Raw genomic sequence first — 12,809 nt, 5'->3', positions numbered from 1 at the left:
ACAAAGCACATTAATTGGCATTTCTGCAAATGTGGAAAAATTTTCCAAAATTAAATTTTTTATTGTTGTTTGATGCTCAGTTTGTCCAGTTAAAAACAATTTTAAAATCACTTGACTTCACAAATTTTGTCAAAAAGGACGTAAAATTAAATCAATACAAAACAGCCCAACAGAGTTTATTAATTTCTCAAAAATGTTTAAAAAATAATTAGATGTAGAAGTAAATGTTTTCACAAATAAAAAACAATTTCGAGAATCTACATTTTGCCTGAAATAATTTAGTAAGGTTTGATTAATTTATGTGTCCTGATGTTGTTGGTTCTCCTGCCTATAAATAAAAAATATTCTCTTGTTTTCACAAATTGAATAAAAATTTAAAAGACTGTGAACTACGTTTTGAATAAACTGGTGGAAAAGTCAAAGTATTTTAGATTTTGAGCTACAAATAATCAAATGGCACAGATTTTGTACAATATGAATAAAATACAGTAAATACACTGCAAAAACATTTTTTGACTTACAACAAGCTCATATCTTGTTGAAAAGTTACTTGTATGTCAGTTTTGTCTTATTTCAAACATACTAAAATATCTGCACTGGAAATTAAACTAAAAGTACTTTTGTGTTTTTGCAGTGCAGTGGAACAACCCTTTAATTTAGCACCTAATCAAAAGAACGTTTAAATCAAATTTATTCATTGAGGCCATAACTTTTTCCTTTGTTTAGATTTTTTATGTTGCCCCCGAAGCCATGAAGCCCTGGGCAACCGTCATAATCGCCTATATGAGACTTACAGAAACCAAACACAAATTATCTCACTGATTTTAAGTAGAAATTTCTCATAACTCAAATGAGACAAAAAGTAAAAGTGTAACTATGTGTGTTTTACCTGAAGCTGAAGCCAGAACCGTCGAGTTCTGCCTCATGGCCAGGATGCTGCCGGTTTGCATCCCGATTGTCCTCAGGTGTTTCAGGCCTTCAACAATTCCTTCCTCTCCTTCGATTTTCCTCCACAGCCTCAAATATTTGTCGCTTCCTCCAGAAACCAGCAGCTCCGGCCCGCTCCGCTCCGGGTCCGCAGGAACCCACAGCAGGCAGTTCACGGACAGCCTGAGATCCGTGGAGGCCCAAATCTTTTCACCTGCAACGACGACAGAGTCGTCACAATGTGAATTTTATTAATTTATGAGAGTATGCTAAAATGTTCTTTTTCTAAAAACTCTACACTTTAGGTTTATTTTAAATAGTTTTATTCTACAAACTGTCATTTTACAGTGTGCTGTCTCCTTAAAAATTGGACACTTAAAGTTTTTTTTTTTTAAATTTTCAGACATGTAATTCTACAAACCAAAATTTACTTACATATATATATAATTTGTTAATATAACAAGATAGTTTTTTTTTAAATAAAAACTGTTTTCTTTTTGTTTTCCCTGTTTATTTTACCTAATTTTCAGAAATTTAATTCTACAAAGTTTCAAATGAACAAGTTATTTTACAGTTTTCCATCAAGATTTTTAAAAATTGGATACTTGACATTTTAATATTTTTAAGTAATTTAATTCTAAAAAGGACATTTCACTTACATTTAAACGGTTAAATAATTTTACACTATGCTCGAGGTTTTTTTGACGATTAAACATTTATTTAAATAATTTTCAGAGCTATCAGCCGTATAAACATTGAATCTGATTTAGTCCGATTTTTGTTGAAACAAGTCATGTTTTGAAATTAAAAATCAAATTTTCTCTCCTCTTAGATGAACCATTTCCTCGTCTTAAATTGAAACTCACCTGAGTCGGTCCTGAAGAGTTTGATGCCGTCGCCGTGGTAACCCACAGCAGCGTAGCCGCCGCTCACCGCCACGCTGAGCGCGGCCGGATCCAATGTTACACACTTAGGCTTTTTGTGAGGAGGTTCCAACTCGCACTAAATATAAAAACAAGAACAATTTGAAAAGAAGGAAGATAAATTTCTGTTTTGAAATGCTAAAACATAACAAAACGATTTATCCTTAATCCAAGCACTAAAAAAATCAAGTAGTGCAGGAGTCTGCAAACACAATACTGCTTTAAAACTTTAACTATATTACAAAATTTATGTTTGAGTCATTTTTCATGTTTTTTCAAAGAACATTTGCATTGAACTTCCACAGAATGTCACTAAAAGCGGAAATTATAATGTTTAGATTTATTTATCTTGTCATCAGTTTGGACACTAAATGCATTTTTTTTAAATGGCTATATCAACATCCTGTAGAATAAACTGTATTTACTATATTTTTGGAAAGGTTTTAAAGTTTTCATTTGTTTGTCGTTTCTTCAAAAATCACACATTTTCTCAAGTAAATATTTATTAAAAATGATTGACTATTTCCTTCCAAAATTTCATGTAACTTAAATATTTATTTTCAGTAACGTAAATAACGCTTGCTTTATTTTGCTGGGCTGAGGAAGAAACTGGCTTCTTTTAATTGATAATGTTGCAGACTTCTAATCTAGTGTTATTTTTTAATCTTCAATTTGGGATGTTTATAAACAGAGCTAACACATTGTACAGTAATTATAACTTCAAAGTAATTTACTACCCAGAAAGACATTTATGTAAAAATAGGAGCTTACTTCATCACTTTTTAAAGCAGCGACTGAGCGGCCTAGTCCTCCTGACCAGAGGTGGAGCTGTTTCACAAACAAAGTGAGACGCTCGTTAATGTTTCAATGTACTAATGAGTATTAATAAAAATAAAATCATGAGAATAAACATGTACGAGAATAAGTTCATAATATCGTATGAGAGTTGTCATAATACTATGAGAAAAAAGTAAAAATAATACAAAAGTCATAATATGAGAATACACTTTATTGAAAATAAAGTCTAAATATTATGACTTTATTCTCATAATTTTATTTTCTTAGCGTGGCCACAATACTCTGTCACATCACTGTAGTTTTAAGAGTTTGCATTCATCGTCCTGCAACAAATTGGACCCGAGTGTCTCACGCTGTGATCGGAGCCGGCGCTCAGCAGCATGGCGCCGTCCTCCAGGAAGGCCAGCGTCTCCGTGGCGCCGCGGTGAGCCTGGAAGACGCCCACGCAGGTGGAGGTGGACACCGACCAGAGCCTCACCTGTCCAGACACGCAGCCAGAGCAGAGCATGGAGGAGGAGGACGGGGAGAAGCAGAGGCTGCGCACCGACCGCTGGTGACCGCACAGAGACTGAGGGAAAAAACACAAAATATATCATCGCTACGTTTTCGTCCAACTTTCTGGTTTATCCTAAAATTATACATATCTAAAACAGATTCAGATATTTTTGTGTTTGAACAGTTCTTCATTCACTTTTTCTTCAATAAAATTCAAACTTGGAGATAAAAACAACACAATCCAACATTATATTTGATAATTTAGTATTATAAACTAAAATAAAACCAAATTTTATGTTTTGAAATGTTTCTCTCACACACAGAAAACACCTGACTCTCTGAAAACAAAACTTACAGTTTCTATTTTATTCTGCAGCCAATTCCACACTATGACATTTCCATTCCAGCATCCCGCAGCCAGCAGGTGACCCTCAGGGTCAAAGGTCACACAGTTGAAGGGGCTGGTGCTAGGCAGGGAGGCCACTTCATTAGCTTTAGTAGAAGACCAAACCTAAGAAACAGAAAGTTTGATTCAGAAAAAAGAATGTTAGAGACCTGTCTGGAGTCAAATGTGTGAGTAAAAACGTTTTCTGTCGACACATTTTGGGGTTTTTTCTTAGAAAAACAAAATAAAAATACTTTCCAAACTCAGAAAAGCTCATTTTTAATAGATTTAGTTTGAACCTAATGCTCTCAGGATGTTATTTTGAGTTAATTGTTGCTGCATAAACCAACAAATAAGCTCAACGGCATTTTTGGTTTAAATTAAATGAAGTGAAGACCAACTTTCAGCGTGAGGTCAAGGGACACAGTAGCGAGGTGTTTCCTGTCCGGAGTGATGTCACTCGCCGTTATCGTATTAGTGTGGCCGTCAATCAAAGCCGTCCTGCAGCAACAAGAAATCACTCACAATTTAAGTGACTTAAAGAAATAAAAACTATAAATAAAGATTTAAAAGGTCTCAGCTCTCCTCCCACCTGCATCCGTTCTGTACGTCCCAGACCTCCAGTCTCCCGTCAAAAGAAGTGGAAACGAGCCGCGCGTCGTTCAGGAAGACACAGCTGGACACGCCGTCGCAGCTGCTCACCAGCGACTTCACTTCCTGTTCACAGAGGAAATCCTTACAGTTAATCCTCACAAGGAAGAGTTGGGATGATATTACGATTTTATTCTCATGATTTCTCGTAATATTATCAATCAATCAAGTTTATTTGTAAAGCAGATTTCAGCATTGAGACGCTTTACACAATAAAAACCCCAAATTACAAAGTTATAAAGGAAACATTATACAGTCAGTAACTGAACAAACATTACATTTTTATGAGTAGCATTACCAAAATTATAAAATCAAATGTTTCATTTATTACGGACCAAAAGAAACTCTTAACAGGTAGGTTTTTTCTTGATTTAAAGAAATAAGACTTTAGTCTTGTACGAATTTATTCTCTGAAATATTAAGACTTTTTTTCTAAATATTTTGACTTTATCTCATAATATTTTAACCATTCTCACAATTTTATTTATTTTTTATCATGGCCCTAATATTCCGCCGTATGACGGAGAGCCGTGAAATACAAGCATGTAAAAAAAGGAACTTGCTCTACAGAAATACTGGAAACGACTGTATTTTGTGGCAGGATTAATGGCAGAGATAAAAATCTGAATATAATCTCAGTACCTGTCCAGTTTGTGTGCTGACAAAGTGCAGCGTTCCCTGTCCGGTACCAACCACAGCCAGCTGTTTGTCTGGACTCAGAACCACACAGGTTGGTTCGGAGGAGAAGGTCGACACCAGCGCACTGAAGTCAAACACAAAAAACTAAATCTTTACAAAAACCTCAACAATAATATGTTCTTTAAATAATCTAATAACAAGCACTGCTGCTTGCAGACTTTGGTTTTTAATTATAAGCTAGTTGCACTGAGGCAAACACGTCTATCTGCAACCATAAAAATAAAGTTTACCTCATTTCTGGAGCGTTGCCTTCGCTGCTGTTCAGGCACTCGATCACCCGGACTCCTCGTTTCCCCGCCAGGCCTGCAGCCCAGATGTGAGCTGATGTTTCCGGAGGCTCATTAAGCGCCTGCTGGACAAAAAGCGTCGGCCACGGAGAGAGAGTTGAGGAGTGGCGCTTCAAGAAATCACGACAGTCGTCCAGATGTTTATCCAGGTCAGCTGATGGAAGAAAGGCGACATGAGCGATTAAATGTTTTAGAACGAAACGTCAAATTCCATGGTCAAATTATTTATAGCAGTTTTTCTTAAAAGACTCACAGTGAGGTGTATTTTTGCGTTCTTCATCTAAAAAAGAGAGAAACATTTAAGAGAAAAGACCAATTATCAATCAATAACCAAAGAAAACAAACCTGATTCTTAAGTCTCATTTATAAATTGTAAAGGAGACGTATTACGTTTCTTTGAACAGGTTAGTTTACACATTTACATTCAAGTGTGAAAATGGCTGCCAACAGATGCCACCTGGTAGTTCTGCAGATTCTTGAAGAAAGTTTCAACGCTTGTTACATTTTCAGCTGCTGCGGTTCACTTTCACACTGCACTGAGTCAAACGAACCAAACCAACTGAAAAAACTTCCTTGCCTGCGGTGGTGGTGCACCAAGAACCACTGAAGGACACAATCTGAAAACCTCAGAAAAGCACAACTTCCTTTATCACAAAAGGTGAATAATTGAAGTAGAGTCAGAAGGACTTTTCTTTTGTCTTTGGTAAAAAAAAAAAAACATGAGCAATTTCTCCTAGAAACAGACTCTCACATTGGTTTAGGTTGTTTTACCCAGAATTATCTGCACAGTAGTCCACTTCCTGTTTGTGGAGCCATCTCCGGTCCGCTTGCCATTCAACTGCACCAGAATTCACTTCAACCGAACAGAGACTGAGGTTTGTAAGCAAACCAGAGTTTGCTTTTTTGGTCTAATCACACATTCACACCTCCCGAAACAAACCAGACTTTCTAGTAAAAACAAACAAGAGTTGGATTAAACTCGACTAAACTTGGCTGATGTGAATGAACACATGAAGCGTTTGGGTTGTTTTTAGAGTCAGCTGAAACTCCAATTTAAGTACAAAAACTGAAAAAATTGATTTTGCGTAATAGGTCCCCTTTAATGATAATTTGTCATTATCTTCATTCATGCTCACCATGCAAGTCGTACGTCTCCAGCAGGTGGCGCAGGAGGCCGTGGCTCACATTGGCATGCAGAAAATAATAATTGGAGAGAAGCGAATCAAGAGCCTCTGCTGTCCAATCTGAATCTGAGTCCAAACGAAGGCAACAAGGAGTTAAAAGTGCTTTTTTTAAAAACAGGAGTTATGAAATATGCATATAAATAAATATATTGTTTTGCTGTAGTGTTTAAAAGTGAACAAACCAAGCTTGATGGCAGATTCATGAGTGCGTTGGCTTCAGAGTGAAGGAAAGTGTCGTTTCCCTCAGGGTCAGCCGTCGCCCACAGATAACCTGTTCAATTAGAAACATTAGAGTATATTAAAGAATAAAATTAAAGAAAATAGTTGGCATGTTATTTAAGAAATGATTGTGTTTGCTTTACCGGCCAGAACCAGGTGAGCTCTGTATCTTTCGGTTTCTGTTGGGAGGAAAAATCCCTCAAAGCCTCTTCACCTCCGGGTTGCTTAGAGCCAAAACATCGTTGGTGTATTGGCAATGAGACGGAGTGGTCAGGCTGCAGGCAAAGGTCCAAACAGAGAGAAACACACAACCTTACAGCGTCCAAAATGTCAATACATCTTACTAAATTTAAATCTGTAAATATTTAACAAAGGACTTATCACAAAAACTCTTAAAATAATCATTTTGATAAAAGGCCAAGATGTGAAAAGGCCACTCTTTAAGTATTTTAAGTCTTTCTTATTTTAAAAAAAGGAGGTAAAAACAGTCAAATTGCATTTATAGACCAGGCCAAATGGAGGTCAAGGATTTCTAACTAAAAGATCCAAGAACATCTAATCGGGTAAAAAAATAAAAAAAAAATACATAAAGAAATTAAGAACCATTTTTTGTAAAAAAATATATTTTTTTAAGTTTTATTTTAATTTATTTTTTTAACTAAAAACAATTACACTAAAAACAAATTACACATTCAATCCAGTGAAACAAAATTTGCTGAGAGCCACAAAAACTGATTAACTCTTTGTTCTCATCATACCCACTGTACAAAATTTGTTAAGATTTTATAAATTAAATTAATAAATCTTTAGATTTATCACATTTGACTTTTTAACACAATGAAATATAAATTACAAAAAACTTCATGTAGTTTGACACTTATGGAATGTTATATAATGTGTAATTCTTTATGGCCAATGAAAACTGCTAAACATTTTTATTTACCTTATATTTTAAATACTGTGCGATTCTTTGGTCAAAGTCACTAACAGCCACATTTGGCTCCAGAGCAGCAAGTTGCAGCTCGATGGGTTGGACTTTTCTAACACAGTAAATTTCATTACTTTAACTAAAGTTTATATTTTAAGGCTTCTTTACTCGTTGATAACAGTAGATGGCGCTGTACCTTTGTAAATTCTGCACAATGCGGGTGAAAACTGCCATGGGAACCGGCCTTCAGGTTCCCTGGACAGCTGCAGCACTTCCTCCCATGAGACCTGGGCGCCCAGTGAAGTCAGGCTGTTACACGTGTTCAGCACAGAGTACAGGTCTCTCTCCTTCAAACCTGCAAATACAGGTAAACACAAACAGACCAGAATTAATCCTTTCTTCAAATCAAGATCTACACTTCTGAGAAAGTTTGGAAATGGTCAGATGTCGTTGTAATGACATAATTTATGAATAGAACATTATGTTCATGGGACAAAAACAAGAAATATTTCAGGTTTTTTTCTAATTATGAGGTAGATGCCTCATAACTTCAGCTGCTGAATTCTTTACATACAATACATTTGTGAAACTGAAAGATTGAGAGCCAGCTCAATGAAGTCAAAGGTCATGGTTCTGAATTGGAAAATGATCGACTGTGACCTCTAGCAGTGACCTTTAAGGCCAACTCTTTAAAGATTAAGCGAGCTACAAAAAAAAGCATGCCAATGAAAATTATTGCTCTCGTTTTAATTTATTGCGTGATCAATTGATATATTGATTTTTATGATAGGCGTATATTGCAGAACTTTACCGTTTTTGCTGACAGTAAGAGCTGCGAGGCTCAGACGGAGTCCAGGTATGTCTCTGTACAGGTTGCAGAGTCTCTCCAGGCTGGACTGGACCAGGAGGCTCAGAGACTGAGGCAAACCCAACAGAGTTTCCTTCAGCTGAAACACAAGAACACAGCATGCTCTGACTCCCTTCAACTCCTCAGGTTAAGAAATAAACCTAAATACGAGTCTATACCTTTTCAAAGGAGGCAAAGTTCTTCAGGTCTTCACAGGCCAGGTGCAGGTAGAGCGGATTCGCAGCTCCTTTCTTTGTTATCAATGTCTGGAGCTGAATTTATACCACAGTTTGTCAATAAAAATGAGTTCCAGTAACGTTCAGAAAGACAGAGAATGTAAAATCAGAACCTGGTTGTTAAATGCAGAGTCACTGAGCTTCTTCCCAAAAACATCCAGCTCCCTCTGAACAATCTCCCTCTTGTCCGGCATGCTGAGCTGCCCCAGAGGAAACAGCTCGGCTCCTTTTTTCTTGGCTAAAGTTTGCAGCAGAGGTGAACTGGACGCGACGCTCAGCACCAAGCAGACACCCTGATGACAAACAACAAAATATCTATATAATGTCCAACTAAATAGTTTTAGTCTCAGTTTTAATTTTCTTGTAGGGCTGGACAATATGGTGGAAAACCGTATTACAATATAAGTGTTTCATATGAACGGTATGGATAATTATCGATTCATTTTGTTTTAAAAATCTGAAACAACCAAACTGGTGGATAATTTTTCCTGTTTTGTCCAAAGTTTTCTCTCCACACCGTTCTTTTCATTTTTAAGCAGTTGAGAAAACTGTGTCAAAACCTTAAACTGCTGCTGCGCCGGTTACTGAACAAGTTGTTGCTAGGTAACCAAAGAGTGAGTGAGTCAGTCGTTTCCACCAACTTTGCTAAGCTAGCAACGAGTTAAAGTCTATCCTCTGCCTGAATCTCCCAGAACGCTGTGCGGCTCTGGACCGGAGTTCAGTGAATGTTCTGTCAGATGTGTTGATATAGATCATGTATCTATAGCGATAAATATTGTGATTGATTTATTGTCCTATTCTCTTGTAACCAACTTGAGGAAGCAGCTGTGGGATCCATTCAGAGCTAAACTGCCCGTTGTCATCCTGGACCAGATCCACTCCATCAACCAGAACCACCAGAGGTTTCTTCTTCATCTTCCTTTCACTCAGAGTGGAGTGAAACTCCAACAGCAAGTCCCTAATGAATCCAAAAATACAAGGTTAAAACAGCTGCAAAGAACAGCTGGTGCATAAACTCTATATAGGAGTTCCCTACTTGTACAGGTGAGGAAGAGGTGACTCCTCCTCTGTGTGTTTATCGTTTCTGAGCCACTGAGCAAGGCATCGAAGGAGGTTTTCCACGGAGCGCGCCGACTGGCTGGCGGCTGTGGAGTAAGAGATGACGTCGCAGCAGAGGTTCGTTTTGGATTCAGGCCAGTTTTGAGGGAATTTGCTAGAGCAGCCTGACAGGAGGGAACAAATGCAGGAATACTTGGCTTAACAGTGACAAAGACAAACAACTACGATACATTTCCCCTTGAAATAAATCATTTTACTGAAAAATGACTGGCTTCAAGTTTACACTTATGCTGAATGTCTAAGAAGTTGATCAATCATAGAATAAAATAGAAACAAAATAATACTGAGAGGTTGTTTTTTGACAATAAGTTGATGCTTTTTGTGTGTGGAAAATAAGCCGTTTCAAAAACCTCCTGATTGTTGGGTCATACTGAACGGTCACTGCACCGTTACCTAGCAACCCAAGCTGAGCCCCTGCATGTTTGTTCAGCTGGTTTTATTGTTGACCTACAACTTGCTGCATTCTTGTTGGTTGCACAGGAGGCTCCACTTCTGCTTTTCAAAGAAGTATGGTTATACAACTGCGCATCAGCTTGCAGCCATTTTCATTTCAAAATAAGCAGAACTGAGTAGACTAAATTTTCATCCTCTAAGAATCATTTTGTGCAGAAAAAGTAACGAACATGTTCTGTACAGCTCATAAACTGTGGAAGCATAATAGGTCACCTTCAAGGTTTTCTTTATTTTGGGCCTTGAACTAGTTGACTTTATTTAATCAGACAGGAAATTGCCAAGAAGAGAAAATGCAACTCAAATAGCCTTTGAAAGCATTAAATGGATCCACAAATATTGATATTTTATTGTCAGCACCATGTCTTCATAAGCTGTTTGTAATTCTGCCCCAGGCCTCTTAACATAATCTGGATGTAAATTTACCATGAAGACAGTTTTCCCCTCTCCAGATCCTCCTTCTATCATCACCATTCCTCCCTTGTTTCGGACCCGCTCCACCGTCTCCACAGCACTTGACAGCAGCTTTGTCCTGCCGAAGAACTGCCTCTGCAGCGCCCCCTGGTGGACCTCCTGCTCAGAAACCTCCAAAGCCATCTCTGCCTCCACATCCTCCTGCAAAAAATAAGATTTACACTAGAGCCACATTTACAGTCATGCACTAACATCGTTAGACGAATGCCTTGCTCAAATGTACATTGAAAGAAACTAGAAAGTGGATATATTATCAATTATTTACCTCAACAAACAGCTTCTTAACAGCCAACCAGAGGTCTTCCAGCACAGCTTTCCCAAAGTCCTCCAGCTTTCTCACGTATGGCTTCCCCTCCACAACGCCGGCCCACATACATGAGTAACTATGAGACACAGAGAGAGTGTAAAAAGGTGCTAGGAAAGTTCTTTCTTACCCATTTTCACAACAAACACTCATTATCTTGATGGTTGATTTTTGTCTCTTAAGTTTTAAATTATTAACCGTTTTCTAAACAAACATACTTCAAATTTGTGTTATTTGAATGTACAATACTTTTAGGTAAAAAAAGAATTTATGCATAAAATGGGTCACAAGGAATTCATCTAGCATCAAATGATTCAGCTCTTTAAAATTGTCTGTAGCTCATATAAAAATAACAGTTTAAAACAAATGTTTTGGTTCGATTTGTTTTTCTCGCATGCTTCTCATTAAAATATGTTTTATGTCATTCACTTAATTTACGTCAGCTCTGTATGTGATTGGACTCACTTTTCAGTGATTTTAACTCCGCCATCCAGGAGTCTTTTCTTCAGAGAAGAAAGTTTCTCCTCAGCGTCTTTTGATTCGGCGGCAAAATCGGATCTCCAAGCCACCGGAACTGATCTGGACGCAAAACGGGAATGAAGAGCGGTTAAAAGTGAAGCAAACGAGGCTGAACGACTGATGTTTTCTGCTTACTTGACGATGCTTGGATCTCTGAAGTAGCAGAACATTCGTTGCTGAACGGTGTCTGGGTAAAGAGCCTGGAACTGACGGATCTCCATCTCTGTGATGGAGAGACCAGCTGGAGCAGAAGCCAGCTGCATTTTAAAAATACCGTTATTTATCTGCTTTAGACAAAAATTCAAACTATAGACACGTTGCAGCGTGACGTCATGTATGCAAGAGCTGCTAGCAGACGATGACTACACCGGATGTAGAAAAAAGGGAAGCAGTGTTTTTCTACTTGCCAACACTGTGACAACTAAATAACAAGATCAGGAAAAAGTTTTAATTAAGAAATAGCAAGGTAGCATTATGCTAGCTTGACTTTGACAACCTTAACATGTAGATGTGCTGCAGAATTTGTGTTTCAGTTCATTTAAAATGAAAAGATGACCTACATCCCAACTCTGACAGCTCAATAGTAGAGCAGATGTTACAATTAGCTAATCATCCACCGCTTTGTTGAGACAAATCACTTAATTGCAAAATAAACATCAAGCCTGAAAATATAAAACTGAATGTTGTGCGAGAAATGTTTCCGTGTTTTTTGGTGTTGAATGAAGTGGCGCTGTTGTCAGTCAGTTGCTACAGCAACAGGCCTGTGCGTTAGGATAGCCGACACAAAGAGTGAGAAAAAAGAAGAATACAACTCATTCTGAGTCCTTTAGATGTTTTTCTGCATTGTTTTCCCTTCCCTGTGGGGCACTAAACTAAATTACAAACGCCAACATCTCCAGGTTTCATTTCATTAACAGAATTGTTCTACTGCAGCAGCACGGCGATAGATAGCAAGTAAAAAGAAATGGCCTTTTTGTCCTCCGGATGTAATCCAGGATGTAATCGATAACATGCAACGCGTCTATAAAAAGTGTTGGTATGACAAGCCGTACCCAGCTGTACTGCGGCAGGTCTGGAAGAATAGGTCTGGGGGGAACCTGGCCGTACCTCTCCCCCAGGATCGCCACCAGCATCTGGCTGCGACACACCTCCGACAGACACAGCGCCGCGGCCCGCTCCGACTCCTCCTCCGTCACGCCCCAGCGAAGCTCCACTTCCTGCAGGTGGAGGCAGTGGGCGGCGGCGCGGCGACGGAGTTCGGGGAAGACGCAACGCACCAGGACGTCCCGTTCGGCGTGCATGTCTCTGAAGGTGGAGGAGATGAACACCCGAACTCCTCTCCATCTAGGAGCAGCAGGAACAGT

The 12,809-nt window shown here is 38.3% G+C and overlaps 1 protein-coding gene across 1 annotated transcript in view; it reads right to left on the bottom strand.

The window, feature by feature from the left end:
• Positions 1 to 12,809, bottom strand: part of LOC129377969 (telomerase protein component 1-like) — a 36,825-nt gene that overhangs the window by 10,623 nt on the left and 13,393 nt on the right. The window contains 28 exon segments of the mRNA XM_055058192.1: positions 890 to 1,141; positions 1,794 to 1,929; positions 2,622 to 2,678; positions 3,001 to 3,216; positions 3,499 to 3,654; positions 3,930 to 4,029; positions 4,121 to 4,245; positions 4,822 to 4,942; positions 5,109 to 5,319; positions 5,419 to 5,445; positions 6,302 to 6,394; positions 6,397 to 6,415; positions 6,532 to 6,620; positions 6,712 to 6,779; positions 6,781 to 6,843; positions 7,693 to 7,735; positions 7,738 to 7,851; positions 8,308 to 8,443; positions 8,523 to 8,615; positions 8,693 to 8,872; positions 9,393 to 9,537; positions 9,616 to 9,769; positions 9,772 to 9,802; positions 10,575 to 10,763; positions 10,888 to 11,005; positions 11,392 to 11,505; positions 11,581 to 11,702; positions 12,498 to 12,789. Of these exon segments, the coding sequence (XP_054914167.1) occupies positions 890 to 1,141; positions 1,794 to 1,929; positions 2,622 to 2,678; positions 3,001 to 3,216; positions 3,499 to 3,654; positions 3,930 to 4,029; positions 4,121 to 4,245; positions 4,822 to 4,942; positions 5,109 to 5,319; positions 5,419 to 5,445; positions 6,302 to 6,394; positions 6,397 to 6,415; positions 6,532 to 6,620; positions 6,712 to 6,779; positions 6,781 to 6,843; positions 7,693 to 7,735; positions 7,738 to 7,851; positions 8,308 to 8,443; positions 8,523 to 8,615; positions 8,693 to 8,872; positions 9,393 to 9,537; positions 9,616 to 9,769; positions 9,772 to 9,802; positions 10,575 to 10,763; positions 10,888 to 11,005; positions 11,392 to 11,505; positions 11,581 to 11,702; positions 12,498 to 12,789 (3,464 nt within the window).

Source organism: Poeciliopsis prolifica, unplaced genomic scaffold (genome assembly GCF_027474105.1).
Source record: "Poeciliopsis prolifica strain line A6 unplaced genomic scaffold, Auburn_PproV2 SCAFFOLD050, whole genome shotgun sequence".
NCBI lineage: Eukaryota > Metazoa > Chordata > Actinopteri > Cyprinodontiformes > Poeciliidae > Poeciliopsis > Poeciliopsis prolifica.
Note: the sequence above shows the minus strand (reverse complement) of the source record. Positions and strands in the feature narration are given on the sequence as shown.